This window comes from Andrographis paniculata, unplaced genomic scaffold (genome assembly GCF_009805555.1).
Source record: "Andrographis paniculata isolate CXL003 unplaced genomic scaffold, ASM980555v1 Contig17END, whole genome shotgun sequence".
Lineage (NCBI taxonomy): Eukaryota > Viridiplantae > Streptophyta > Magnoliopsida > Lamiales > Acanthaceae > Andrographis > Andrographis paniculata.
Genome location: NW_026137457.1, coordinates 20282 through 47682, shown reverse-complemented (window position 1 = coordinate 47682; position 27401 = coordinate 20282). Strand labels below are relative to the sequence as shown.

Here is a 27401-nt window from a genome sequence, read left to right as displayed (position 1 = left end):
CAAATCCCTCGGTAATACAATTCGAATAAAATCCTAAATCTTACTGCCGCCGCACTGTTCTCTTTCCTTCGATCGATTCCCTTCCCTTCCCATCATTTTCATTTTTTCGAGATTCCTTCTCTTAAAGAAACCTCAAAACTTTCCATGATCGCCGTAGCCGATAATCTTGTCCGCGCCGCGATTCCGTGCCCTAAACCCAATCCGAATCTTCAATTTACCTGCGCTGCGGTGAATCTCCGATTGGGGCGGAGGGAGAGAGGGTTTCGTGGATTGGGAGGAATGGAATTCGTGAGCAATTTGGGTCGGAGCTGCTTCGGCGGGTGCGGGTCGGGTCAGGATCGGAGGAAGGTGGAGGTCCACTCCGCGAGCGGCGGCGAGGACGTCTTTGCAGCGGCGCACGGCGGAGTTCAACCTGATCATCTTGTCATAATGGTCAATGGGATAATTGGAAGGTATAAAATTGGGGATTATCGATTTGATTTATTTCAGGGTTGTCTCTAACCTTAGGACATTTGATTTAAGATTGTTCTGTTTAGGCAATTGATGGATAATGTTCGTGATTTCGAGCAATCTTAATCTTCGAATTGTGCATTTTAAATGTCTAGTTTGTGTTCGAATTTCATGTTCAGTGCTGCAGATTGGAGATATGCTGCTAAACAGTTCGTGAAGAATCTTCCCGATAAAGTCGTTGTACATTGTAATTGAATTCTTATCTATGTTCATCTCTAATTCTTGCAAATTCGAACATAATTTCGATGTTTTCATGGTCCAATGACTGTAAATAGGCAGCGAGTGCAATCCGTCGAGGTTAACATTCGACGGGGTCGATACAATGGGAGAAAGGTTAGCCGAAGAGGTACTATGTTTGTGGCAAATTCGAATGTCATAAAACATTATACGGTAATGAAAAAAGTAATCGATTTGGGGAGAATTACGATTTCGATTTTCAGGTAAACGACGTTATACGGCGATGGAATGGCATTTCGAAGATTTCGTTCGTGGCCCATTCGTTAGGCGGACTTGTTTCGCGCTACGCCGTTGGAAGGCTCTACGAACTTTCGATGACAACCCGCGATCGATCGTTTCGAGGACGTATCGGGGGATTAGAGCCGATGAACTTCATCACTTTCGCGACGCCTCATCTAGGCTCGAGAGGGCATAAACAGGTGACGATTTTTTGTTACTAAATTTGATGAATCGTTGAATTATCCGAGAATTTGTTATGTTCGACTCATGTGTGTATTATCTCGTTTTATTGTGTAATTTAAGCTCCCGCTTCTTTGTGGCCTTCCGTTTTTGGAAAGAGGCGCGTCTCAGACAGCGCATTGGATCGCCGGGAGATCGGGAAAGCATCTTTTTCTTAAGGATGACGACGACGGGAAACCTCCCCTCCTAGTACGGATGGTGCAGGACTGCGATGATCTTCAATTCATGTTAGTACGATGTTTTGCGTTTGATGTTTTTTTCGTTTCTTCTAACAACATCGTATCTGTTGCACATCGCAGCTCCAGTTTACGGGCGTTCAAGCGCCGCGTGGCGTATGCCAACGCGAACTACGATTGTATCCTCGAATCCAATTCTTGAACTCGCCATTTACTTTCGCGTACTCGTGTTTACCTTTACTTGTTCTTAAGATGTTGTAGGATGGCAAACTTCATCGATACGCCGTCAGAATGAACTTCCGAAGGTTAGTTTTCAGTTATTACACTTGTACGCTCGGAACTTATTACAAAAATACTTACGGAGTGTTTGGTACAGAGAATCGAGAATAGAGAAATAACTTGTTCATTTGGATCTGACAAATAAATCATTTATTATTCTTATTTTCATTTTCTCTATCAGCGGCAGAGCAACGGAGAGAAATGAAAATGAAGAATAATATTGTTTATCCATTTAACTTTTATGATTTTTAAAAAAAAGTATATTATTCCGATTTCTGATCTCATCAAAATCACATTTAGGTTATTAATTCATTCTCTCATTTTCCACCCGCAATACACAGTCCTCTCTAAATTGATTCATTTGTCGTAAGAATCAGTTTTTATCGTTTACTGAATTCTTTTTTTCTACAAGTCTATTATATGCTATAATTTCTCTGTACCAAATACATCTTTTCAATTATCGACTCCCGTCTTCCATTCATATGAAGCCAAATCTACTTCTCGCAAACGACGTGAAGTATCCCCACATTGTCCATACCGAGTGGGGCGTAAACAGCGACGAAGAAGCTAACCAATCATCCTCTGCCATCGGGACACAAGTCATCGACTTAGAAGGTCAGTCGGATACAACTACGACGATTATGTTTCTTTCGCCCCCTCGACTAGTGCAGATGTCATTTGTCTCGATTTTTACAGAGGAAATGATCAGAGGCCTAACACAAGTTTCTTGGGAGCGCGTCGACGTTAGCTTTCAAAAAAGTAGACAGCGATATGTCGCCCACACGACCATTCAGGTAAACGATCTCTCTCAATATATATATATTTATATATAAGCAAATGAATTTGGCGTCGATTCCTCAGAGCGCTCGATGGATGATGATTTTTGGGTTTAGGTTAAGAGCTACTGGTTGAACTCCGACGGGGCCGATGTTGTCCAGCATATGATCGACAACTTCGTTTTGTAATGTAAGAATAATGTTTGTAGTTTGAGTTGGGTTTGGGGCAATTTTGGTTAGCAATTTGAAGCTAAGGTAGTGTGAGAAGTTGAGGATGTGTGTAATTAATTGTACAATGTAGTAGAAAGAATGGTATTGTTGTTGCTGCTACCTAGCAGCGATTGTTGATTATCACGTTTAAAAAAATAAAAAAAGAAAAACTTGTTTATGCTTAAAAAGCCACTAATATTTTCGGATATTTTGTTTATGACAGTTAAATTTTATTTTTTAAAAATAAATAAATAAGTACAAATGACATAATTGTACAAAATACTCTTTGATAGTTTCGATTCTATTGGTTATTTTAGATGGTATAATTTCATTAAATGTTATATTTATAAAATATTTTTATGAATTTTATCTTTAAATGTAAAATGAGAAATTATACTTCTTTCATTTGTAATAATATTTCAATGTAAAATCAAATCTAATATTTTTTGAGGATTTCTTTCATTTGGAAAAGAATATTACACACAAATGCATATTTTATATACCACAACATTTAATAATGGTTTTTACATTAAAACTGCAACACATAAAACTTAAAAGAAATATGTAAAATTTTAATTCAAAATTTTAATTTCCTATTAATATGATAATTTGCTATAATTAGTTAATTTAGTTTTATCCCCTTGTGCGCATTTATATAAATGGAAACTTCATTATAGCCTTCCCATTATTATGAATTACATCTTAATTTTATTACTTATTCTGTTTAATTAAATATATATTATATACATATTTTAAAACCAAGCCAGACCGTTGAAGATTCTTCGGTTAAAAAAAAAAAAAAAACTTTGGTCAAATTACCCAAAGTCACTCAAAATTTTAATACAGTAAAAAAAAAAATTGGAATATTGAACAGATAGACTTCTCGGCAGTCGTGCCACGTCATCCTCAACCAATTATTAAACAGCAACCTTTCCCTATGAAATGGGCTATCGATTAAAAACAATTATATATTGATTAAAAAATTATCAAATTTATTAATTAAATCATTTTTTCTCACTAAATAACAGATAAATATCACCAAATAGTGAATTTATTTTTTTTTGGGATAAATGTTGATATTTAATTACTATTACTTAAATTATCAAATAAAAATCGGCCTACTATAAATACGTCAGTTGCGTTGCCATTTCTGTATTCATCGGCGTCTCGAGTCCAGCAGTCCATCTCTATCCCTAAGTGCGTTTCTCGCTCCGTTCCGTGAATAAATTCATGGATATTGTTGTTGCGATGATGATGTTTGAGTGCAGAGGAGTGTGTATTTGTTAAAGTTTTCTTTTTCGGCAATATTTGGGGTTTTAGCTGAATTTGTTTGTTGGAGGGGTTTTTGGTGTTGTTTTGTATGCTTAGATTGGGGATTATTGGAATTCCGAGGATTTTATTTTGATAATCTACGATCAGCTAGTGGTTAATTACATATTTTTCTGTGAATTTGCCTGTGTTAAGCAAACGTGAGTGATTGGTGATTGATTTTTGTGTATTTTTGACCGAATTGCAGAGATTTTTCTTGCATGCGGAGTTGAATGGAGATGGAGAGTTTGAAGGCGTTGTTACTGTTTATTTTTCTGCACGCAGCCTGCCAAGTAGCGGTAGAGATGCAAAAATTTTCAAGTCGTTTGATTCCTTTGTTTGTTGATTGTGTTGATATGTTGTGTTAATTTTGTGTTTTCGTGAATTGAATGAAAATTAACCTAGATTTCTGCTGAGCCAAAAACATGTCCGGCTGACTTTTCTAGTGGTTGTGCTGCTGATTCTGATGAATGGAAGGGGGAGTTCTTCCCTGACATCCCTAAGATTAAGTATGAGGTAAAAAATTGTGTGCCTATTTTAGGTCACATATTCATCAATCGATTTGTATATGGGGTTGGTTCGAAATGATTGTGTGAGGCCAAATGTGTTGTTAATAATAACAGGGCCCTTCCAGCAAAAATCCACTGTCTTTTAGATGGTATAATCCTGAAGAGGTGATCCTTGGGAAAAAAATGAAGGTATGATTGTGTTAAACTATATATCGAATCCTGTTTTTGTATTTTTTCAATGATCTGAAAGGAGTGTAAACCCTGATTTCTGCAGGATTGGCTGAGGTTTAGTGTTGCTTTTTGGCACACATTCCGTGGGACAGGGTTAGATCCATTTGGTGCACCAACAAAGATGTGGCCATGGGAAGATGGCACTAACTCCTTGGCAATGGCTAAGAGAAGAAGTAGAGTAGCTTTAACAAGTTTCTGCTCTAAATGTTAAACATTTGGTTTTGAAATTTGCTTACCTTACCATTTTTTGGATTGATGAATTAGTGAGGGCAAACTTTGAGTTCATAGAGAAGCTTGGAGTTGAGAAATGGTGCTTCCATGACAGGGATATTGCTCCAGATGGTAAAACAATTGAGGTTAGCAAGTATACGATGCTTGCAATGTTTGTTTATTACTAGGTTGTCTGTTTGTTTTGAATGCCCACCTCAATGGAATAAAATAGAAAAACTTTTTCTCTCTACATATATATTAGTTTTTTGTACATTAACATGTTTGATTTTGGTTTTATTTTCTTGTAGGAAACAAATGCTAACTTGGATGAAATAGCAGCTCTAGCCAAAGAGCTTCAGGTAATTTTATACCAATTTAATGAAGAATGTCTAGCTCTTGTGTATCTAGTTTTATGTTTCCAATTTTTTGTACAACATAATGTATGATCTTTCAGTCAAGCAGCTATTCATTGAAGCTAATTTTCTCAATTTTGTTTATAACTTCAGGGGAAAAAGATTGTTCCTTTGTGGGGCACAGCTCAGTTGTTCCACCATCCGAGATACATGCATGGAGCTGCAACTAGGTAACCTAGTGAATTAATTTCTTTGATTATATGTGACGGTACTCTAGTCGCTGTGCTACTGGACCTGGGCTTATATTCTTACTTTGTTTCTATATAGCTCTGAATTGGGAGTATTCGTATATGCTGCAGCACAGGTCAAGAAAACCATGGAGGTGGGTGATTGACTTATCCAGTCATATGTACATGCAACTTACTGTGTTTATATTACGGCTGCCATTATTTTTATTCGTTGTTTAATTTTTAACATTCCACTTTGTGACCATATAGATTACGCACTTTCTTGGTGGAGAGAACTATGTGTTCTGGGGTGGCCGTGAGGGATATCATTCTCTGTTGAACACGGACATGGAAAGAGAACTCAATCACATGGTCAGATTATTACACCACTTTCCTTTACTATGCTTCTTTATGGATTGTAGGTTTCATGTTTCTTGAATGTCCAAAGTTTGTGCTGAAAAAGTGACTGTATGTATAGATGCTAGGAGGTGTAGTTATAATGATTAGGGAATTGTAGCTAAGTTCTGGTCAGTCATAATATTCTGAAGTTTTGAGTTTTGCAGGCAAGGTTCCTTGAAGCGGCAGCTGCCTATAAAAAGAAAATCGGTTTCAATGGTATGTTTCAACTAGACTTAGTTACGTTGCGAGGCAATATCTCTTATTGTTGTTATGCTAACATACATGATCATCAGCTATTGTCCTCGATTCCATAATAACCAACTTTGTTCGCTATGTTCGATGACACTTCAACAAATTGATAGAATATGCTCGTGCTTAAATTTGTTTTCAGGTACACTACTGATCGAGCCTAAGCCCCAGGAGCCCACAAAGCATCAGTACGATTTTGTTAAATGGTTTGCATCAATTCTGATTAATGTTTTGTGTATGACACATGCCATTGATGGATTCCAGGTATGACTGGGATGCAGCGACAGCTGCTAACTTCCTTCGCACCTATGGATTGATAGGTAATTCTGGCATCAATCTTCTATTCTTTTCTTACAGCAAAATATAGTATGTTTGTAGTGCTATTGCTCTTTCTTCTTTCTTCCTTCAATGGCTAACAGAATGTTTCCTTACCTCATCTGTTGTGCAGATGAATTCAAACTCAACATCGAATGCAACCATGCTACTCTATCTGGTCACAGGTTTGTAATACTCTGAACTACATCTATCACGATTCACTCTATTCAGGCATTTAAATATTTCCTCATATCGTCTGGCTATAGCTGTCATCACGAGGTTGAGACTGCAAGAATCAACGGTCTGCTTGGGAACATTGATGCAAACTCTGGAGACCCTCAAGTTGGTATGATCAAAATAAAATAATTATCCTGCATTTACGATCTAAGTCTATGATTTAAGTTGTTTGACACGCAACGTATGCTGTGCTGCAGGCTGGGACACCGACCAGTTCCTGATGGATGTAGGAGAAGCAACTTTGGTCATGCTCTCTGTTATTAAAAACGTATGCCAAATATTCTACCCTGTGATGATGCCTCACCCAAACAAAATAATCCATAAGCCTGTCTTATATGACCTTTCGACTGTTCTGCAGGGAGGATTGGCACCGGGAGGGTTTAATTTTGACGCAAAGCTGTACGTCCTCTTCAATTGTTTTTATTTGTCCTTTTATCAGTTTGTCTGCAGAATTAACACAGCCCGCGTAACACATCAAGATTACATTGACAGAAGTCTAGTTAGTTTGAGTTTAGGTAAATGCCTTGCTCACATTCACATTCAGACACCCATGTTGTTGGTGTGCTTGACAGGCGACGAGAGAGCACGGATGTTGAGGACATTTTCATCGCACATATTGCCGGCATGGACACTCTGGCACGTGGTCTACGAAACGCTGCAAAGCTCATCGAGGTCCTCCTTTCTCTACACTTTCATTTCCTTTCATAGGTATCGCGATGTCCTAATATCCTCGTGTTCAAACAGGACGGCGCTTTGACTGAGCTAATCCGGAAGAGATATCAAAGCTTTGACTCGGAACTCGGCTCCCAGATTGAGGTCAGTCTACTTACAATAGCAATTCTCTTCTTGTCTATATTCCATAATTAACATGTAGCTCTGCCACAGGCTGGAAAGGTTGACTTCGAATTGCTCGACAAGAAAGCCAAGGAATGGGGCGAGCCGAAAGTCCCTTCCGCCAAACAGGTAACAATCTATTCAAAACCACAATAGTTTTCCAAGATACTATTAATTGACAGTAATTTTTAAAAATATATAGAACTATATGTACTATTTTTTATTATTTCTAAAACTTTTCGAAATTTCAAACTTTCAAAGTTTTTATCTAAACATTCATATTGCTCGGAATTGCAGGAGCTAGCGGAGATGATATTACAGCGAGCGATATAGACGACATGACCGAACGCCGGCTGGGACACATGTTAGGTATGTTATGTTTTAAGGTTGTGTTATGCTAGAGGTCCGTCCAGTACAAGTTTGCGCCACTCGTTTCTATAGTGGCAGCGGCAACGACGGCAGGCCAGATGAGGGTGGTTGTGTATGGTCGACGGACGCTTGTTTCCGGTCGGTCATTCTTGTTTTTGTTCGGACAGCGATAGATTCAGAACCAAATAATTAACCAACACGCCCGTGTTTTTCGTTTTATTGTTTTTTAGGTTTTTAAATATTATTTTGCTTTAAATATTTAAAATACTAAAATAAACTTAACATGCAGATATATATATATATATATATAAAATACACAGAGGTATTCCGTCCGGCTGAGGTTTCACTACAAGAAAAAATCATTTTTGTAACAAAATTTTTTTGTCTTTAAATCTATTTTTTCCGTTACTAATGACATTAGAGACGGAAATAAAAACGGAATTACTTTAGCTACGTGAACTTTAGGGACGGAATTCCGTTACAAATATATTATTTTTTTTTGTAGTGTTTACACGGTATGTGTGTTTTTGAACAGCAGCAGGGGATTCCAAGTTATAAAAAATACTACCTTCGTTCTATATACATGTATGTTACATAATGATATAGTATGAAGGCAACGTAAATATAGTACGTGGGATGGAGGAAAATAATAAAATTAAAAAAAAAATACAGGCAAATAGATACACCGTAGAAGATAAGAAAAACGAGAAGTGTGACTGACAACGAAAGGACACATCTCATTAAGAGTGAATTTCATGTTGGTTGGCTAGGAACAATCACGTGATTCGAATCCTAGGGGCTAGGAGTGTCGGTTTTTACAATCCAGTTTATTGTATTTTTTTTAATAATAATTTAAATATAATATTTATAAAAAAAAAAAAAAAAAAAAAAGAGTAGTACGTCTATTTTTATGGAGGATATATAACAAGAAAATTAATAAATTGAATTTCAAGAAACAGGGTTTTTTTTTTGAAAAAAAAATTGTAATATTTGCGTTCATTATTTATGGGTTAGACAAAATACGTCACAAGCTAAATTATAAGTGGCAGACAGAAGCTAACAAGTTACACAACGCAAATTATATGTGGCAGATAGAAATTGAAAAATATTGACAATTTAGTAGTTATGATACATCACTTTATTAATAGGTGTTATTCATGTGCAATACACATGTATCTCAAATATACATGTATCTTAATTACCTTGTGTCATGTAATGAAGTTGATGATTAAGCAATATTTATATTGCTTATAAATAGCCATAACCATGAATGAAAAGAGAAAAAAAATTTAATTGCTCTTTCTGTCTCGTCTCTTGATCTTTATCTCTCTAAATTATATATATTCATATCCATACATATATATATAAACACACTTGTATTTATTTATTTAGCTCTCTATTTATTTATATATATTACATATTATTATTAGTAGTAATTTCATATTTTGCTATATATTATATAACAGTAGTCCAATTATTTAAATTTAAATTTTTACTATTTAAAATTTAATCCACCAAACAAAAACAAGTATATGTTATACCAATTATTAAAGCTGCTATGGGTTGGCCTAAAAGAGATTATAAATTGTGTTTTTTTTGTGGATTTTACTGTTTATTATTCAGATTTTTTTTTTTTAAAAAAAATATCACATCAAATAATTACGTATTTTTTTATATTATATTACAAATTTATTTTACATTTTTAAATATCACGTCAACTTCTATTTATATAATTTCAAACAACTATTCAAATTCAATTTTTTACTATTCAAAAATTCAAACCTAAAAACTAAAATCCACAGACAAACACACTTCATATGATTATAACAATTATATTGCTCGATGTGGTTGGATCTCTTTCAACGCGACTCGATTTCACTCACGCAACTGGACGTTCGCATTTGGACATCACTATCGGGTCGAGCATCGACTCTCCTTCATCGCCTCAAATTTTGTCATGCTTACAACGATCCGAAGCGATTCAAGGCGAAGGTAACAATAATATTAATAAATAAGATTCTATTAGAGTGGAAATACATTAATTATTTGTGTTGTGTATTTGTTGTTATTATATGGTATTTCGATCTCAAATATTTTAATTTATATTGTTCAAGTTATTTCTTGTCTCTTTTACTACTTTATATACAATGTATAAAACAAAAAGAACAAATTAAATACTAAGTATATACTATTTTCTGTCCTGTTCTAACGGTCTCGTTTACTTTTTATGAGTTGATTTTGAATATTAATTATTATATCAAAACGTAATACATTAAAATATATATATACAAAAATATTTCAATTACTATCTTATAATACTAATAGAATAATATTTGTAAAAAAATTATATAAATATAAAAATATTTTTAATATTAAGTACGATAATGCAAAAAGTAAATGCTATCCTTAGAATAAGTATATTTTTTAATCTATGTCATCCAAAATATTATGCAAAAAATGTGTAGATGTTGTCCATAAAATCTAAAATATTTATGTACACATTAGAGGATATTGATGTGAGGCAAAAATTAATTATTTGATAATATTTGTGCACTCTGTTCGCGTGCAATATGGAAATTTATGAGCCTATAACGTGTGAACAAATAGTATTATTATATGTGCACCAATCCAATTATTTATTGCTTTATAATTTCTCAATTACATGTTTTCTATTATAAAAAATCAAAAAATTTCAAAATCAAGTCACCAAAATTTTATTACTAAAATAAAATATATTTATAATATAAAAATAAGATGAAAAGCTCAAATATATGTCATTCGGCCGGTTGTCATATTCATGCGACGGTTGTTCCACACGTAGTTACGCACGGCCAAAGAATAAAAATTTCTATTTTTACAAATGTATAAAATATATTTTACCAACAAAATAAATATACGATAAAAATAATAATTAAATATACATAAATATATTTTTTTATAATTTTTTCTTTTTTATACGGAACTTATTTAAATTAAAATGTAAAACAAAAACACAAAATAAGGGTATATTTGATTTTGATTTATAAGTAAATCTTTTATTTAAAGTACTATTATTTTAATTAATATTTTTTTTATATATATATATATATATGTTATCAAGATCTATACATACTAATTAGTATATTTGTATTTTAACCACAAATCAATCACATCCTACTAATGTGTTTGATACATAGTGTTGAAGTAAAGAATCTCTTAATTTATTTTGGTACGAGTCTTCAATCTTTTCTGTTGTTGTCTTTCACAGATTTTTTTTTTTTTTGTTTTTTTTGAGGTAACTTGTCTCGTCTGATTACTGCAACAAGCTAATTACAACATGTTTTGTCTTATCTTTCGATTGGTAGCTTTATAAGACAAAATAGATGGATATTTTGGATTGATCAACTTGATAACAAATTTTATGCTGAGACACATGATATTTTTTATGTACAAAGGGTTTTAATTGGTTTTCTCTTTACATGCACAACATTATGGCTGTATAGTAATCTGTTAGGAGAGAGTTGGTTGTTGGAAATGTTTTGAGAGTTATGTGTAGTGAAAGAAATGTGTTACGTTCAATCTTCTCAACTTCAATATTTCTCTTCTCCATGTGTTAATTGAGTGTCTATCAGTTTTATCTCGTCGGAGAGTTCGCTGGAGGAAGGAGAAATTGGAGTTCCGATCAGGGGAGGCATCCAAATTATGAGCAACCTTCCTATTTGGTAGTTGTCAGTACGCGTTTGTATTATGGAGGAGTTTCCTTACGTAACCAGTATTGTAGTATGAGTTAAAGAAGTTTTGATTGTTTTTATTTTTAATCAGCATTATTAGTGAACTACTCTGGGATTGAAATCATTCGGGTTGGTTATAGCGAACTGGGTAACCAAATATCTTGTCATTTATTGTTTTGACCACTGTATTTATTTTGTTGACAATACACTGTTATAACTGTGACATAGTTACGTTTGAGAGTCCTTATTTAAATGTTCGAAGAAGTTTTGGTGTAACACCTATTCCCTAAAACATAGAAATGAAAGTAGATGAATTCTATTAAATAGAAATGTTTTTATTTTATTTTCTGTGGGTTTGAATAGAAATTTGTTTGTTTGAATAGAAAAAGACAAACAAGAGAAATTGATCCTACTTCCATATTTTCATTTATCTCAAAATAGAGAATATTGATTCAGTATGTTTATTTATTTTTCAAAAAATTTTACTATTTAATTTTTATAATTTTTTTATATAATATTAGTTCAGTCTTTCAATGTACAAAGTATCATATTTAATTTATTATTTAAAGTATTTAATTTTACAATTTTTTTTAAAAAAATATACTCTCTCCTTCTAACAATTGACACATTTCTATTTTTGGTAAAAATTATTAAATCTAAACATATTTAACAAATATAAATCAACTTAATTAACTACATAACATATAACATCGTAAATGACACACGACTCACTCAAAATCCTTTTATTTTCAAAATCCCTTTATTTCTATGTCTCTCCTCAAAAAAATAAATATTTTTATTTATATTTAAAACTTACACATCTTTTATAAAATTTATTTATGTTAATTATAAATAAACAAAAATATTTTTTTTATTTACTTGTTTTATAGAAAATTTTATTCTCTACAAAATTATATCCATATTATATATATTTTTTAATTGATATATAATTTTTAAATATTTAAACATATATTTTAATTTTTTTAATCATATATATTAAATTTACTTTCAAACTATAAATATTATTAATTATATGAAAAATAATATCATAACTAATTATTACTATTAACTAATTAAACATGCTTACTTTAAATACTGAATCCCTAGTCAAATGATTCAATTTCGGTCAAACGGCGGCGGACGGAGTACTAAATTCTGATAATTTCTTTTGATAAATTCATCCAAATTGCTATATTTTTTTTATCTATATATTTCAATTGAATTTTCTATTTTATTAAATAAATAAAAAAATTATCATATATTGAATTTTTTTATTTTATTTTTTGTAATTTTTATGTAATTATTATATCTAAACGCAGGATTCAAGTGTCCTTATCTGGAATTCTAAAGACATTAGTGTACTAATTCGTCCTCCATAGGCAATAGGCCATAAAAAAACAAAACAAAAAAAAATCCACGTGAAACGTGTATGAGAGATTATTTATTCATTTTTATTATTGTTAAATGACACATCTACAGATATTAATATGTTCATCCCTATGGGTGTGTTTGTTTGACGGTTTGAATTTTAAGTTGGGATTTGAATAGTAAATATTTTGAATTTGAATAATTGTATGATGTGATATAAATAGATATTGATGTGATGTTTTGAATGTAAAATTGATTTTTAGTATAATATAAAAAATGACAAAATAGGTGTTTGATTTAATATTTTTGGGGAAAAAAAATTGGATGAATAGTGTAAATTCAATCCATTCCCAAATCAAACACACATTATAGTTTGAAATTGAACTTTGAGTTTTTATTTAAATAAGATTTTAATATGATACTTTATTAAAAATTATACATAATAAATAATATTGATTTAGTTTTAAAATTAAAAAAGAACAAACTCTATATTATTATTATTATTCCCCGGGTCGGGTCGAGTATTATATTTAATTATACACCAGAAAAAATGAATATATTGAATTGAGACGAAAAAGACTATGATATATTTATTTTTTTTTTAAAAAAAGCAATATATTAAATAATATAGTATAAATATATCGGGTTTGTTTTTTTTCTAAAAAAATTTTTAACATGGATTTCTAAAAAAATTAATATACTATATATACTTATTATTTTTATAATATTATTTACATAATTCTCCATATTTTATATAAAAAAAATATATGTAAACCGAAACACAAAACAAACGCATCCACAAATATACAATCCCTATTATATTTAAGTAGCATATTGGTTTTAAGAAAGTCAAAGAGTAATTTTTGTTCATAATAATATAGACGTCATATTTTATAAAAATATTTATTTTTTTTCTATAGAAAATTACAATTATTATACTCCTTCCGTCCCATTCGAAGGTTGCTATTTTTCATTTTCATCCGTTCCAAAACAAGGTTACCATTTTCTAATTTAGTAATTGTACTACCTGTTTAACATAATAAATATCATTCAAACTTACATTATATTACAAAAATGTCGTTACTTTTATATTACACAATACTAATAGGGGTATTTTTGTCATTTCCACTACAATCCATTATAATACTAATATTAAAAAATCTACGTGTAAAAAGTAAACGACAACCTTGTTTTGGGACGGAGTGAAAATAATAAATAAAAATAAAAACAAATTCAAAAATAGCATAGCAAAAAGTTTGATATAATTGTTTAATAAGGTTAGGCAGCCCATTTGGGTTTAAATTTGATGTAATAAATGAAGTTCCTATAATCTATCATATCTATAAACCTCCAAATTTGACAATATTATAACTTTCCATTCAATTCAAAGTATTTTTTTTTACAATTTTTATCTGTCTCATTTTAAAGTATTTATTTTCTATTTTAAAAGAAGTAATAATATACTAATATTAAAATATTTTTAACTTTTATTTAAATTACTAATATACAATTATACGTACAATTATTTATACAAAAGTTAAAGAATAAAAATATTAAAATCTGTTATGCATTTCTACCCATTAATAAAATAATATTATTTTTTAATTTATTAAAAAACTTTTAAGGGACCCTTAAAAGGACGGAGTGAGCATAGCCCCCTATTCCTATGAGCATTTTATTTAATGGCTCTCATTATATCTATATTTACGACCACATAATTCAAGTCATAAATTTTATTTTATATATATATATATATATATATTAAAAGACGTTCAACGAACTTGTATAGTAAAAATAAATAATTAACAAAACTTTTATTTTAATCTTAAATATATATATATATATGTGTGCACGTGCGAGAATATAATTTTATTTAAATGTAAATATATTTAATTTATTTGATATTTTATATGTGAACATTATTATTCTCAAATTTTTTAACAATTTTATTAAAAACTCGGTTTTTTAATTTTTAACATTAAGTTTATTATTGTTTCTAATGTTCTATTTCTGATTTTTTTTTTTTTTTTTTCAAATGATCTAACCTCAATAATACTATAGGTATTTGTTGTATGAAAAAAACATATCTCTGAATGACAACTATGCATTATTATATTTATACTGTACAAATTTTTATTTATTTGTTTATTTATTTTGGATATCTCGAGTGTGTTAACTTCATATTTTATTTCAATTTTTTTTATTATTATTTAATATATGAACAATATTTCAATTAATATAAATATAATATTTTGCATTGAATGTTCATTTTTTTTTATAAATAAATTAAATATATTGTTATATATGGAAAATTATGTTGGTTAGACAAACAAATCATTTATATTATATTATTTTTAAATAAAATAATACTTACATACAATATTTTACATAAAAATAAATACATTTTCTTATTGAAAATGACAAAATTATATGATAATAAATTAAAAAAGAGTTACGGTATATATATCTTGTTGAATTTGATAGTAGATTAAAAAATTAATTAATGTTTAAATTAATATAAATGTATAAAATAATTTTGATAATTTAATTTTTTTTTTAATTTTATGTATATGTCTTATATGTTATAAATTCAAACCATGTATCATAGTTTCATGAAAAATGAGTTAAACTAATTAAACCTGGCAGCCGTTGACTGTCGGTTTGCACGTTGACTGTCGGTTGGCGCTTTGATTTTCTTTTATGTCTACGTAATTATGTTTCTCTTCACCAGTCACTTGTTGATATTTTTTATATTATAAGTATAATTAAGTCAAAAATATAAAATATATTATTTTAAATATAAATATTTATTATTTTTTATTTTAAATATTTTGAATTCATTACTGTATATACAAAATTTTAAGTAAAATATAATTAATAGGTAATTAAAAAATATATTAATAAAAGTAATTATTATTTAGTAAAAATAATTATAAATTAAAATTAAAATAAGTAAATAGTTTAATTAGAATTAAAAAAATTATAAAATTAATAATTTAATACGATTAAAGCGTATAATTATATTTTCAAAAATAAAAATGATAAATTATACGGAAATGACGAAAATAGAAAATAAGGATAAATTATGTGGGATGGAGAGAATACTATTATTTTTTACTTTTTTAATAAGTATTTGAATTTATTTATTTTTTAAATTTTTTTACTTTTGTAATTTTTTTATAATTATTTATTATTTTTCTAAAAAAAATCGTAATTCAAAAAATAAATAATTGAAAAACAGTGTGATTTTTTAAACCATGTATATTGTGAAATATACATATAAAAATAAAATAAAATGTAATTGTTATTTTACATACTATTGTAATTTTTAAATGTAATCATTTGTGTTATTTATTTTATTTGTCTTCATAAATTATAAATTTTACTTGATTATAAATCATATTTTTAAATATTAAATATGTATTGAATTTAAAAACAAATATATACATATTTACTTGATTTTTTTTTTATTTGAAATTGAGATAGTAGTTTTAATTTAAATAGTATTTTGATTTAATATTTTATAATAAAAAATAGTATATTTATAGTAGAATTTTTTGTTTGAAATAATAAGAATTTTAAAATAATAAGAATTTGAATTTGAATTATAATATAGAAACTAGTATTATTATGCAAATAAATATTTAATGTCATATTATTGAAATTATTTATTTTTATTTACTAAATATGATGTAATATGTAAAATTTTACTCACACCAATCATTCATTTTTAATTTATTCTGCCATGTGGGAACCGCAGATGAAAGTGAAATCACTCATTTAAACTCATGATTTTATTGACACAAGTTTCACGCCACGCTTATTGAAATGATAGAAACAACAAAAATCAAGATAAGCGGAAATCAACCAAACACACCCTCAACCACAAGATTCACAAGTCTTGCCCCTATATATATATATATATAACCATTTCTCCTTCACTTCCCATTTCTCCAGACACACTTTCACACAGCATATACATACATATATATTTATATATATATATACACAGAGAGATGTCTGCCATTGGAGTAATAATCAACAACGGCGTTTTCTGCTCGTCTCTCCATTACAATGACCACACCTCCACCTCCAAGCTTTTCTCCGCCGCCAATCTCCCCGTCGGCGGCGGCGCCGCCCACAACAACAAGGTCGGTCAGAATCAGAGATTACTAATTAATTACCATTATTACTATTATTTGCAATGTGTATCCAGATCATCGTCACCGATCCGTCCATTAATTGATTTGTCCGAACCAATTAATTAATTAATTAATTTTGTCACCAGGTTTTCAGGATAGCAGCAGCGCACGACGGCGCCGCCGCCGCCGACCAAAACGACATCGTTTTAAAGAAATTGCAGAAGAATCCGGCGCTCAAGTTCACCGGCGAAAAGCCCTCCACCCCTATCTTGGACACCATTAATTATCCAATTCACATGAAAAACCTCTCCCTCGACGTAATTAATTAATTAATTAACTTAATTTCGAAAATTCTCCAACAAATTATATTACAGCCACCATAGGTGTCCGTACAGGTGAATTTATGAGTAATTATATACATGGTTGCAGGAATTGGAGAGATTAGCAGACGAGCTTCGGGAGGAGATCGTGTACAGCGTGTCGAAAACGGGGGGCCATTTGAGTTCGAGCTTGGGGGTGTCGGAGCTGACGGTGGCGCTCCACCACGTGTTCAACGCGCCGGCGGACAAGATCATATGGGACGTCGGCCACCAGGCGTACCCTCACAAGATCCTCACCGGCCGGCGGCCCAGGATGCACACCATCCGCCAGGGCTTCGGCCTCGCCGGCTTCCCCAAGAGGGACGAGAGCCCCTACGACGCCTTCGGCGCCGGCCACAGCTCCACCAGCATCTCCGCCGCACTCGGTAATTTTTTCCGGCCACTTTTCCGTCGTTGGCCTTTTGTTGTCCCAAATTAGGTTTTTTTTTTTTTTTTTTCACAACTAAATTTCACAAAATCTATTTGCCCAATTGTATCAAATTTATAGTATTTCTAAAATTGTCTCTTTATAATTTCATAAATTTTCCGACGACTCCTAAAATTAGTGTTTGACTTGCCTCAAATGCGAATTAATATTTAATATTAATTTCTAAATCTATGAAATTATTGAAAGAATAATAAAAATACACTCTTAAAACATAATAAAAGTATTATTTTTAATATATTTACTATTTTTTTTAATTAAATGTAAAATAAATAAATATATTTATAATTTGAAAGATTTAAAAATTAAAATTTAAATCAATCATTGATAAGAAGATGAGGAGCTAGATCTCTAGTTTATTGAAACTATGAAAAAGTTTGACACACTATTCAAAATATAGAAATTTCAAGCAATTTCTTTTTTTTTTTTTTTACATCAAATTATATTTTTAAACTGAACCTTAACCCCTTACATCGTGTTTCTTATTATTCAGGAATGGCGGTGGGAAGGGACCTGCTAGGGAAGAGCAACCACGTGATATCGGTGATCGGAGACGGAGCCATGACGGCGGGGCAGGCCTACGAGGCCATGAACAACGCCGGATTCCTTGACTCCAATCTCATCATTGTCCTAAACGACAACAACCAGGTATCCCTCCCGACAGCCACCGTCGACGGCCCTGCGCCGCCAGTCGGAGCCCTCAGCAAAGCCCTGACTCGGCTGCAGGCCAGCCGGAAGTTCCGCCTCCTCCGCGAGGCAGCCAAGGTAAACAATCTCCGCCACCGCCGCTGCTGCAATTTCCGTTCTTACAATGCTTAGATATTCCTATGTAATCGAAATCCATGTCCTGTGCAAACAGAGCATGACCAAGCAGATGGGAGAGCACGTGCACGAGACGGCGGCGAAGGTCGACACTTATGTCCGGGGAATGGCAGGGCCGCCGCGAGCCACCTTGTTCGAAGAACTCGGTCTATATTATATCGGCCCTGTTGACGGACATTCCATCGAGGACCTTGTCCACATTTTGAAAAAAGTTAAGGAAATGCCGGCGCCGGGGCCGGTTTTGATCCACATTTTGACGGAAAAGGGCAAAGGCTATTCCCCGGCGGAAGCCGCAGCCGACAAAATGCACGGTATATTTATTAATGATTTTTTCATCTAAAAGTTTATATATTATTAAGGCAAAATTGTCCATAAGTGTTTCGAAACTCAGTGTAAATCTTTATTTACTTTAAAAATTGCATTGTGTCACTTTATACTTTAAAAAATATTGTATAAAATTTTTTTATAGTTTCGAAACTTGGAGGAAATCCCCACTTTACTTCAAAATTATACTTGATATTGCATAAACCCCTCTGTAATTTCAAAACTCGTAAATCCCTATTTTACTTTAAAAATTGCATAACATCTTCTTATACTTTAAAAAATATTGCATGAAACCCCATCATCATAAAAAAAATATAAATATGAAATCATCTTCTCATTACACAAGAGAAATTTTATGGTGTAGAGTTTCATGCAACGTTTATAAGATAGGGTCATGCAATTTTTAAAATATAAGAATATTATATATTAAAATTTGAAATCACAATAGACTTATAACTAATTTTACCTATTATTAATTAGTAAAACATTTTCGTATAGGTGAAATAATCATTTATCAATTCATTTGTGGTAAGAATAACAAATGATTGATCTATGGTTCAACAGGTGTCGTTAAATTCGACGTTAGGACAGGAAAACAGGCAAAGAGTAAGTCGAAAACAAAATCATACACTCAATATTTTGCGGAGTCATTAGTCGCCGAGGCGAAGCAAGACGACAAGATCGTCGCGATCCACGCCGCGATGGGCGGGGGGACGGGCTTGAACATTTTCCAAAAGCAATTCCCTGACAGATGCTTCGACGTCGGGATAGCAGAGCAACACGCCGTGACATTCGCTGCGGGTCTAGCGACCGAAGGCCTCAAGCCGTTTTGCGCGATCTACTCGTCGTTCCTCCAAAGAGGCTACGATCAAGTGGTCCACGACGTTGACCTCCAGAAGCTTCCGGTGAGGTTCATCATGGACCGGGCCGGGCTCGTCGGCGCCGACGGCCCCACACATTGCGGAGCCTTTGACACAACATACATGGCTTGTCTGCCGAACATGGTTGTCATGGCGCCGTCTGACGAAGCCGAGCTTATGCACATGATCGCCACGGCGGCTGCGATCGACGATCAGCCGAGCTCCATTCGATACCCCCGTGGGAACGGCATCGGCGCCGATCTTCCCGCCGACAACAAGGGAACGCCGTTACAGGTGAACATTCGTTAATTCATTCTCAAATTTAAATTTATATTTGGTCATATCTATATATTCCCTCTGTTTACTTTAAAGTTTATTTTTTCGTGTTTATTTTTAAACAGTATTAATTATTATATTAAAATATAGGGTAAACTGTTTTTTTCAAGTCTCATAACTGAACCTTATCATTTTAGTTCCGTAAATGTAGCATGTCGCAAACTAGTCTTATAAGTGAAATTTTTTTGTTGTTTTAGTCCTCCGGCGCCGGAGACGCCCGCGTGGCTCGCCGGAGGTGATGTGTCCGCCAGGTGTCCCGCCAAGTCAGCGACACCTGGCGAACACGTGGATTTTTTATTTTTTATTTCATTTTTTTAATTTTTTAAAAATTATTTTTAATTTTCTTTGCAATTTTTTATTTTTTTATTTGATCCAATTAAAAAAAAATTAAAATTAAATGAAAAAAAAATCCACGTGTCCGTCAGTTGTCGCTGACCTGGCGGGACACCTGGCGGACACGTCACTTTCGGCGAGCCACGCGGGCGTATCCGGCGCTGGAGAACTAAAACAGCGAAAATTTTTCACTTATGAGACTAGTTTGCGACAGACTCCATTTACGAGACTAAAATGATAAGGGGTCCAGTTACGGGACTAAAAAAACAGTTTACCCTAAAATATAATACAAATTAAGAAAAATAAAAGAAAAAAATATTTTTATTAGTGTCTTATAATACAAATATAACGACTTTTGTAACAAAATCTATACAAATATAATATAGGTGTGTTTACTTGTGAAACTTTGATTATGATTTTAATATTCCAATAATTTTTTTCCTAAAAAAAATCAAATCAAATACTTATTTTTTATTTATTATATTTCACTAAAATTTAATTTTACATTCAAAATATTACATCAATACATATTTATATCACATCAAACAACAATTTCAATTCAAAATTTTATTATTCAAAATCAAAATTGGAATATTAGTTTATTTATATTTGAATATGTCAAGTCCGTTTTGCGAAAAAGACCAGTTAGATTTAATGTCTTTCCCCGGTGCCGGAGGACTAAAACTCGAATATAAATCTGTTATATTTAAAACTGAAAATTTAAAATATAATGATAAATGCGTTCGATTTCTGAACAGATTGGGAAAGGGAGGATTTTGAGGGAGGGGAGCAGGGTGGCGATAATGGGGTTTGGGGCGGTGGTGCAGAATTGTATGGCGGCGGCGGCGATTCTCGACCAGCACGGCGTGCACGTGACGGTGGCGGACGCCAGATTCTGCAAGCCGCTCGACGGCGGTCTGATCAGACAGCTGGCGAAGGAGCACGAGGTTTTAGTGACCGTTGAGGAAGGTTCCGTCGGGGGGTTCAGCTCGCACGTGGCGCAGTTCTTATCGTTGAACGGTTTTCTCGACGGCAAGCTCAAGGTAATTATCAATTTAATCAAAAAATTATTTTTTATTTTTTAATTACAGAAACATAAATTAAATTAATTTGATTAATTAAAAAATTGAATCTTCAGTGGCGGCCGATGGTGCTGCCGGACAGATACATCGACCACGGCGCACAGGTCGACCAGATCGAGGAAGCTGGGCTCAGTCCGAAGCACATTGCCTGCACTGTAATGGCGATGGTATCCGGCGACGGCGGAAAGGACAGGCTGAAGTTGATCCAGTTGGAGTTTTAGAACCTGCTGACGTTGAAATTGTCGTCGCCGGCGACGACGTACGGACCGGTAAATTTTCTTGTAAGAGTTCAAGGAAGAAGAGGAAACGTGTAATAATGGACCGGGTCGGGTCGGGTCGGCCGGGGTCGGGTTATTTGTAATGGGCGGGGGGAAGTGTGGTGTATTTTATTTTGGGCTGGGTTATTGGGTCAGTTACCGGTAATGTAGAATGGCTGTGTAATATTTTTCTTTTGAATGAATGGTATAAATAGAAAATGTTGAAAAAAATCTAAAAAATTTAAAAATACATGAATTAGACTTTGATGTGAAATCAACCACTGAATTAAATCAAACACCTATTTTTATAATTTTTTATATTATATTAAAAATTAATTTTACATTCAAAACATCACAACGTATATTTATATCACATCATATAACTATTCAAATTCAAAATTTTTACTATTCAAATTTCAACTCAAAATTCAAACCCTCCAACAAACACGTGCATAGTATATAGATTACCGTTTCAATATTATAGCATGATGACTTCCGGTCACTCATTTTGCCCAATTTGGAGATAGATTAGGACATTATGCATTTTTGTAATAACATAATTAATTACATAACTATCCTTATTTTAATCACTATTAAATAATTTATAAATAAGTATGATTCCCTTTAGCAAAAATTGACAATAAAAGTTGAATTAATATGATAATCACACTTAAAATTATAAAGTCCAATGACTCGTATAAATGGCAATTTTTCATAGGTCCGACTACATGCGCCATGTCATGTGCCCAATCTTAAAAAAAATAATAATAATAAATTAGTTTATCAAACCTCAAATTGTAAATAATTCAATAAAATACTCAACACTATTAATTTAATATAACTACTAAGTTTGGTATTGTTTATAAAATAATCAAGATTAAGACAATCATAATGTCATACTCAATGGTAGGTTTTGTCCATTTTTTAATGAGATTCTAAAGTATACGTGTCGGGATTTATATAAATATATATTATATGAGAATTTGTAACAGTTAATTTTAAGTATACATTGAGTATTTTTCAAATGAATACAATAGCCTACAAATTTAGTAAATAAGTTAAGTGATATTAAGCAACTCATATGTACTATGCAAGACCAAGAAGACATCAATATAATTTAAATTAAAATTATTTTTATTGATACATTTTTTAATTATTTTTAATAAATAATTTTATTAAAAATATAAATTTGTAAGTTTTTGGACAAATTAAAATAAAAAACCACTTGTTAGGAGAGAGATGTGTGTTTTTTCACACACGTTTTCTTAATAAATTAATACACTACATATATTTATTATTCTAATTTCTCTAAATAATACAGTAATTTTTTCTTTCCAACAATTTTACAAAATAAACACACTAATTACAAATAATGAGATTTTTGTTGTTATATATTAAAAAATATGAATTTATTTTTTTAAGTAATTGTGATGATGATTGGATGAAATTTAATTTCTATTAATTTTGTCAAATATTTTGTGATCAAAGCTGTATTTTATTTTTAAAAAAAAAAATTATAGATAAAACCTTTATTTTAGAAAAAAAAATTGTAATAATTAAAAATAAACCATTAGTCGTAACTAAACATAGCATACTGTCAACTAGAAGTGTATAGCTCAAGCAATTGAACATTCTTTTGATATATCTGAGACAAGGGGTTCGTCCGGTGAATTTGTGACAGTCCATGTGTCCATGAATTAAAAATAAATAAATAAATAAAAACTTAGAATACCATAAATAAATATATACATTAATATTTGAGAAATATATTATATATAAAGAAATATACATATACGTGTATAAAGTTAAATAATCAATACTTTATAGCACAATGATTCTAACAAACAAATATTGTAAAATACGTTGTTTAATAATCAATATTTTATGTAATAATTCTAACAAATAAATAACGTAAAATACGATAATGTAATTTAATTATCAATATTTTATTCAACAATCATAACAAACAAATATTGTAAAATACGATAATGTCATTTAATAATCAATATCTTATACTCCATCCGTGTCATAATTATAGTCTTGATTGGGTTGGACATGAAATTTAAGAAATATTGACATTATATTGATAGTTGGTAAAAAGTATGGATAAAAAACTCTTTTACCCTTGCCAGTGTATTAGTGTAAAAAGTAGTGGCAATTGTGTAATAAAAATGAAAAAAGTAGGGGTAGTTTTATGGTGATATGGTTATTTATGAAAATAAGACTATTATTTTGGAACGGACAAAAATGGTAAATAAGACTATTGTATTGGGACGGAGAGAGTACAATAATTCTAACAAACAAATACGGTAAATACAATATTGTTTTTTAATAATCAATATTTTATACAATAATCCTAACAAACAGATATTGTGAAATACGAAAGTGATATTTATTATAAATAAATATTAAATGTACATAGAATAATTATTAAATGTTGATATTTTGATTATACCAAAATTAATAATACCGGAAATTTAATATTCTAGCAAAAAAAATAAAAAATAAAAAATAAAGGTGATAATAAAGTTGGTTCAAATATTTTATACTTATGATTATATTGTAGAAATTCATGATCAAAAGCTTGCATCAAAACTCATATGCTTTTCAAACATGAAAGTGATATATATATATATTTTTTCACCATCAATTTTTACATATCTCTTCAACAATGTGAAAAATCATATACAAGACTTCACATACTCGCTACTTACTATAGAGAATGCAATTACATACAAATTAGGAGGAAAAAATAAAATAAAAATTGGTTCAATTAAAGTAAAAAGTTGTCAATTTTTATTCAAATATATATATAAAAAAAATCAAATAATTTTAATCTCATTATAAATAATTTAATCAAGTTTGATCATATATTTAAAAACATTAATAGAAAATGATGATGTGGATGTAACGGATCTAATGTGATGACCCAACACAACCATATTTTTATAAATACGAACTTGTCAGTTTAGCATTTAAAAAGAATAATAAAATCTTATCAGTCATGATGCAAAAGGATGGAAAAGAAGAAATATAATGAAGGAAAAAAGAAAGAATATAATAATAATAAAAAAACGAATTTGGGATCTCAAGCCACAATGAAAACATTTCATCTTCATCATCAATGTTAGACAAAAGTAATTTTTAAATGCAAAACATGGGATTTTATTGTTTCTCATATCAGATTAATCCGAAGAAAACAAACACACTGATGAATATCAACTAAATTTTTCTATAAACATATAAGAATCAATCAATCAAATTCAAAAGTACCAAATTAAGAAGCAGACTGCACCATGACCAAGCCGATAGAAGTCACTGTCATGGCTCTATTAGTTGTTGGAGATGTAGTTCGGATCTCCGCCGCTGGATTCTCGGAGTTTTTCAAGAAGTATTGTGTGGATTTGGGGAGGAAACTCTCTCTATTTTGTCGCATTTGCTCGAAGAGATCAAAGACTTCGATAAATTTCCGGTGGTTTATGACTTATGAACCGATTCTTCTTCTCTCTTTGTCTCTCGCTTTGCTGATCTAAATCTAGTTCTTCATGCCGAGAAAGAACTCCTTGTCGCTGCTAACAACTTCGATGAGGCCGACCTCTCTAGGTGAGAATGGTATGGGAATACACTTGTTATGTATAATTTTTCTTTGTGCGTAGCTATTTTTTTCAATTTGTGAGTTGAAATAATTTGTATTGTATGTTGCATTTTGTAGATGAATTGTGCAAAATTTGTCTCTAAATTTGATGCTCTTGATTTTGATTGATTGATTCTTACATGTTCATAGCGAAATTTAGTTGATATTCATCGGTGTTTTTGTTTTCTTCAAATTGATCTGATTTGAGAAACGTTAAAATTCCAATAAGTTTTGTATCTAAGAATTACTTCTGTCTAATTTTGAGATTGAAGATAAAACTGTTTTCCTCTGTGGCTTGAAATCGCTTACTTGTTTTTGTTTCTTCTCATTATATATTTTTTTTTCCTTCCGTTTTCTCCCTCATTCTTCATCCTCTTGTACCACAGTGACAGGTAAGATTTATTTTTTGTAATATTGAATTAATATGGTCGCATTAATGTAAACACGGTCGTATTAGGTCACCATATCAGATCCGTTACATCGACATCATTATTTTTGTTATTTTTTTCACGTGTATCAAAATTGATTAAAATTATTTATGCGAAATGCCTATAACTCCCTTGTGGTTTCGAAACTCATCGTAAATTCTCTTGTACTTTAATATTTTATTTGTATGAGATCAATTTCGATTTTTTCCATCCATAGGATCAATCCCAACAACAATAACACACCAACATACGTACTCTTCAAGTACCATTCATCCATTTCAATTATCGGTCTACATCTAGCATGAACTTCTATTTCAAAGCATCAAAACAGACATAGAATCAATCAAATATAAATTTTTCACTATCATTTTAGTACATAACAAAATAGTACTCTATGATTACTTTTTCTCAATTCACTTTGTAATATCATAGATGGCTATATTGATACACGAGATTATCACTTATATATCTAAAACTTGTTACCTTATCCTTTAGGCCCGGTCTTTTCACACACTCACATTTAACTGTCTCGTAATATTTTTATCTAAAATCATGCATCTCTCACTTCATATCACATTTGAACTTGTCAGCAATTTTTTTGCTTATTCAAGAAATTTTAATATTTGTCACATTAAAAGAATGAATAAAAGATTGAGAATAACTAGGGTGTAGTATACTTACTTGAAAATCAATCTCATCATTCAACTTCAATGCATTATTTTCTACTCATACCTCGCTTATAGTCTACTTTTGTTAATTCTTATGAAACTCAAATTTCTCTTCTCTACAATTGCGTACGACTAGGTTGCCCTTTTAGTTCATTACTCGATTAGAAAACCATTCTTATTTCAAATATGAGCATATTCATCTACTGAATAAACTTTGAAAAAAATCACACCTCTATCTTCTTATGGCTTTTATATCTTTAGGCTTCACTAATTCATCCAACTCTCCATAAATTTCTACTATATTTTTCTGTATCACATCCATTTCAACTGTCACCTTTTATCCATTTATTATTACGATTCATTTGGCATGTTTCGTATTGTTCATTACATTTATAATATCACCACAATTCACGATTTCTTCGCAAACTATTTAATCTCTACTAACAACATCATTCTTCAACCATATGCCATCCTTATTTCCCTCACCCTAATCAAGTCTATCATCCTCAATCATTTCTACACCTCTATACTCTCTCAACTATCGTATTCTCCTGATTCAAATATCATCTAGTTATTTTCAACTTCAAGAACATAACTATTTTCAAGATTATCACTATCCAGGCCTACAAATTGTTCAAATATTTTGTCATCACTATCATGACTTTTACTACCCGTTATGAAGCACTTTCATCACCATTATATACCTCATCAACACCGATTGCACTAGTACCCAAGTGATCTATGT

General features: G+C 31.2%; 3 protein-coding genes across 4 annotated transcripts; all 3 read left to right on the top strand.

Annotated features, from left to right (window-relative positions):
• Positions 1–14: 14 nt before the first annotated feature.
• On the top strand, positions 15–2835 carry LOC127265805 (putative lipase ROG1). The gene is made up of 10 exons (XM_051295812.1): positions 15–452; positions 630–697; positions 786–856; positions 951–1166; positions 1270–1433; positions 1506–1561; positions 1635–1687; positions 2150–2276; positions 2358–2455; positions 2555–2835. The coding sequence occupies exons 1-10, from the start codon at positions 145–147 to the stop codon at positions 2624–2626; spliced, it is 1233 nt and encodes a 410-aa protein (XP_051151769.1). The 5' UTR covers positions 15–144; the 3' UTR covers positions 2627–2835.
• Positions 2836–3708: 873 nt separating this feature from the next.
• LOC127264699 (xylose isomerase) lies at positions 3709–8107 on the top strand. Of its 2 annotated transcripts, none has more exons than XM_051294203.1 (21): positions 3709–3844; positions 4164–4254; positions 4361–4471; positions 4579–4653; positions 4739–4868; positions 4960–5051; positions 5214–5264; positions 5412–5488; positions 5586–5640; positions 5756–5857; positions 6049–6100; positions 6276–6321; positions 6398–6453; positions 6582–6633; positions 6715–6794; positions 6883–6953; positions 7044–7084; positions 7258–7357; positions 7430–7501; positions 7571–7648; positions 7817–8107. In XM_051294203.1, exons 2-21 carry the CDS (start codon positions 4189–4191, stop codon positions 7850–7852), a joined length of 1443 nt encoding a protein of 480 aa, XP_051150160.1. In that variant the 5' UTR covers positions 3709–3844; positions 4164–4188; the 3' UTR covers positions 7853–8107. The 2 variants fall into 2 exon arrangements, with proteins under 2 accessions (XP_051150160.1, XP_051150165.1); XM_051294208.1 differs by lacking the exon at positions 3709–3844 and adding an exon at positions 3933–4072.
• An 8794-nt stretch (positions 8108–16901) lies between these two features.
• Positions 16902–22176, top strand: LOC127264816 (probable 1-deoxy-D-xylulose-5-phosphate synthase 2, chloroplastic). Its single transcript, XM_051294364.1, has 8 exons — positions 16902–17117; positions 17255–17425; positions 17538–17853; positions 18406–18677; positions 18772–19045; positions 19623–20212; positions 21346–21630; positions 21726–22176. The coding sequence occupies exons 1-8, from the start codon at positions 16983–16985 to the stop codon at positions 21888–21890; spliced, it is 2208 nt and encodes a 735-aa protein (XP_051150321.1). The 5' UTR covers positions 16902–16982; the 3' UTR covers positions 21891–22176.
• The last annotated feature ends 5225 nt before the right edge of the window (positions 22177–27401 follow it).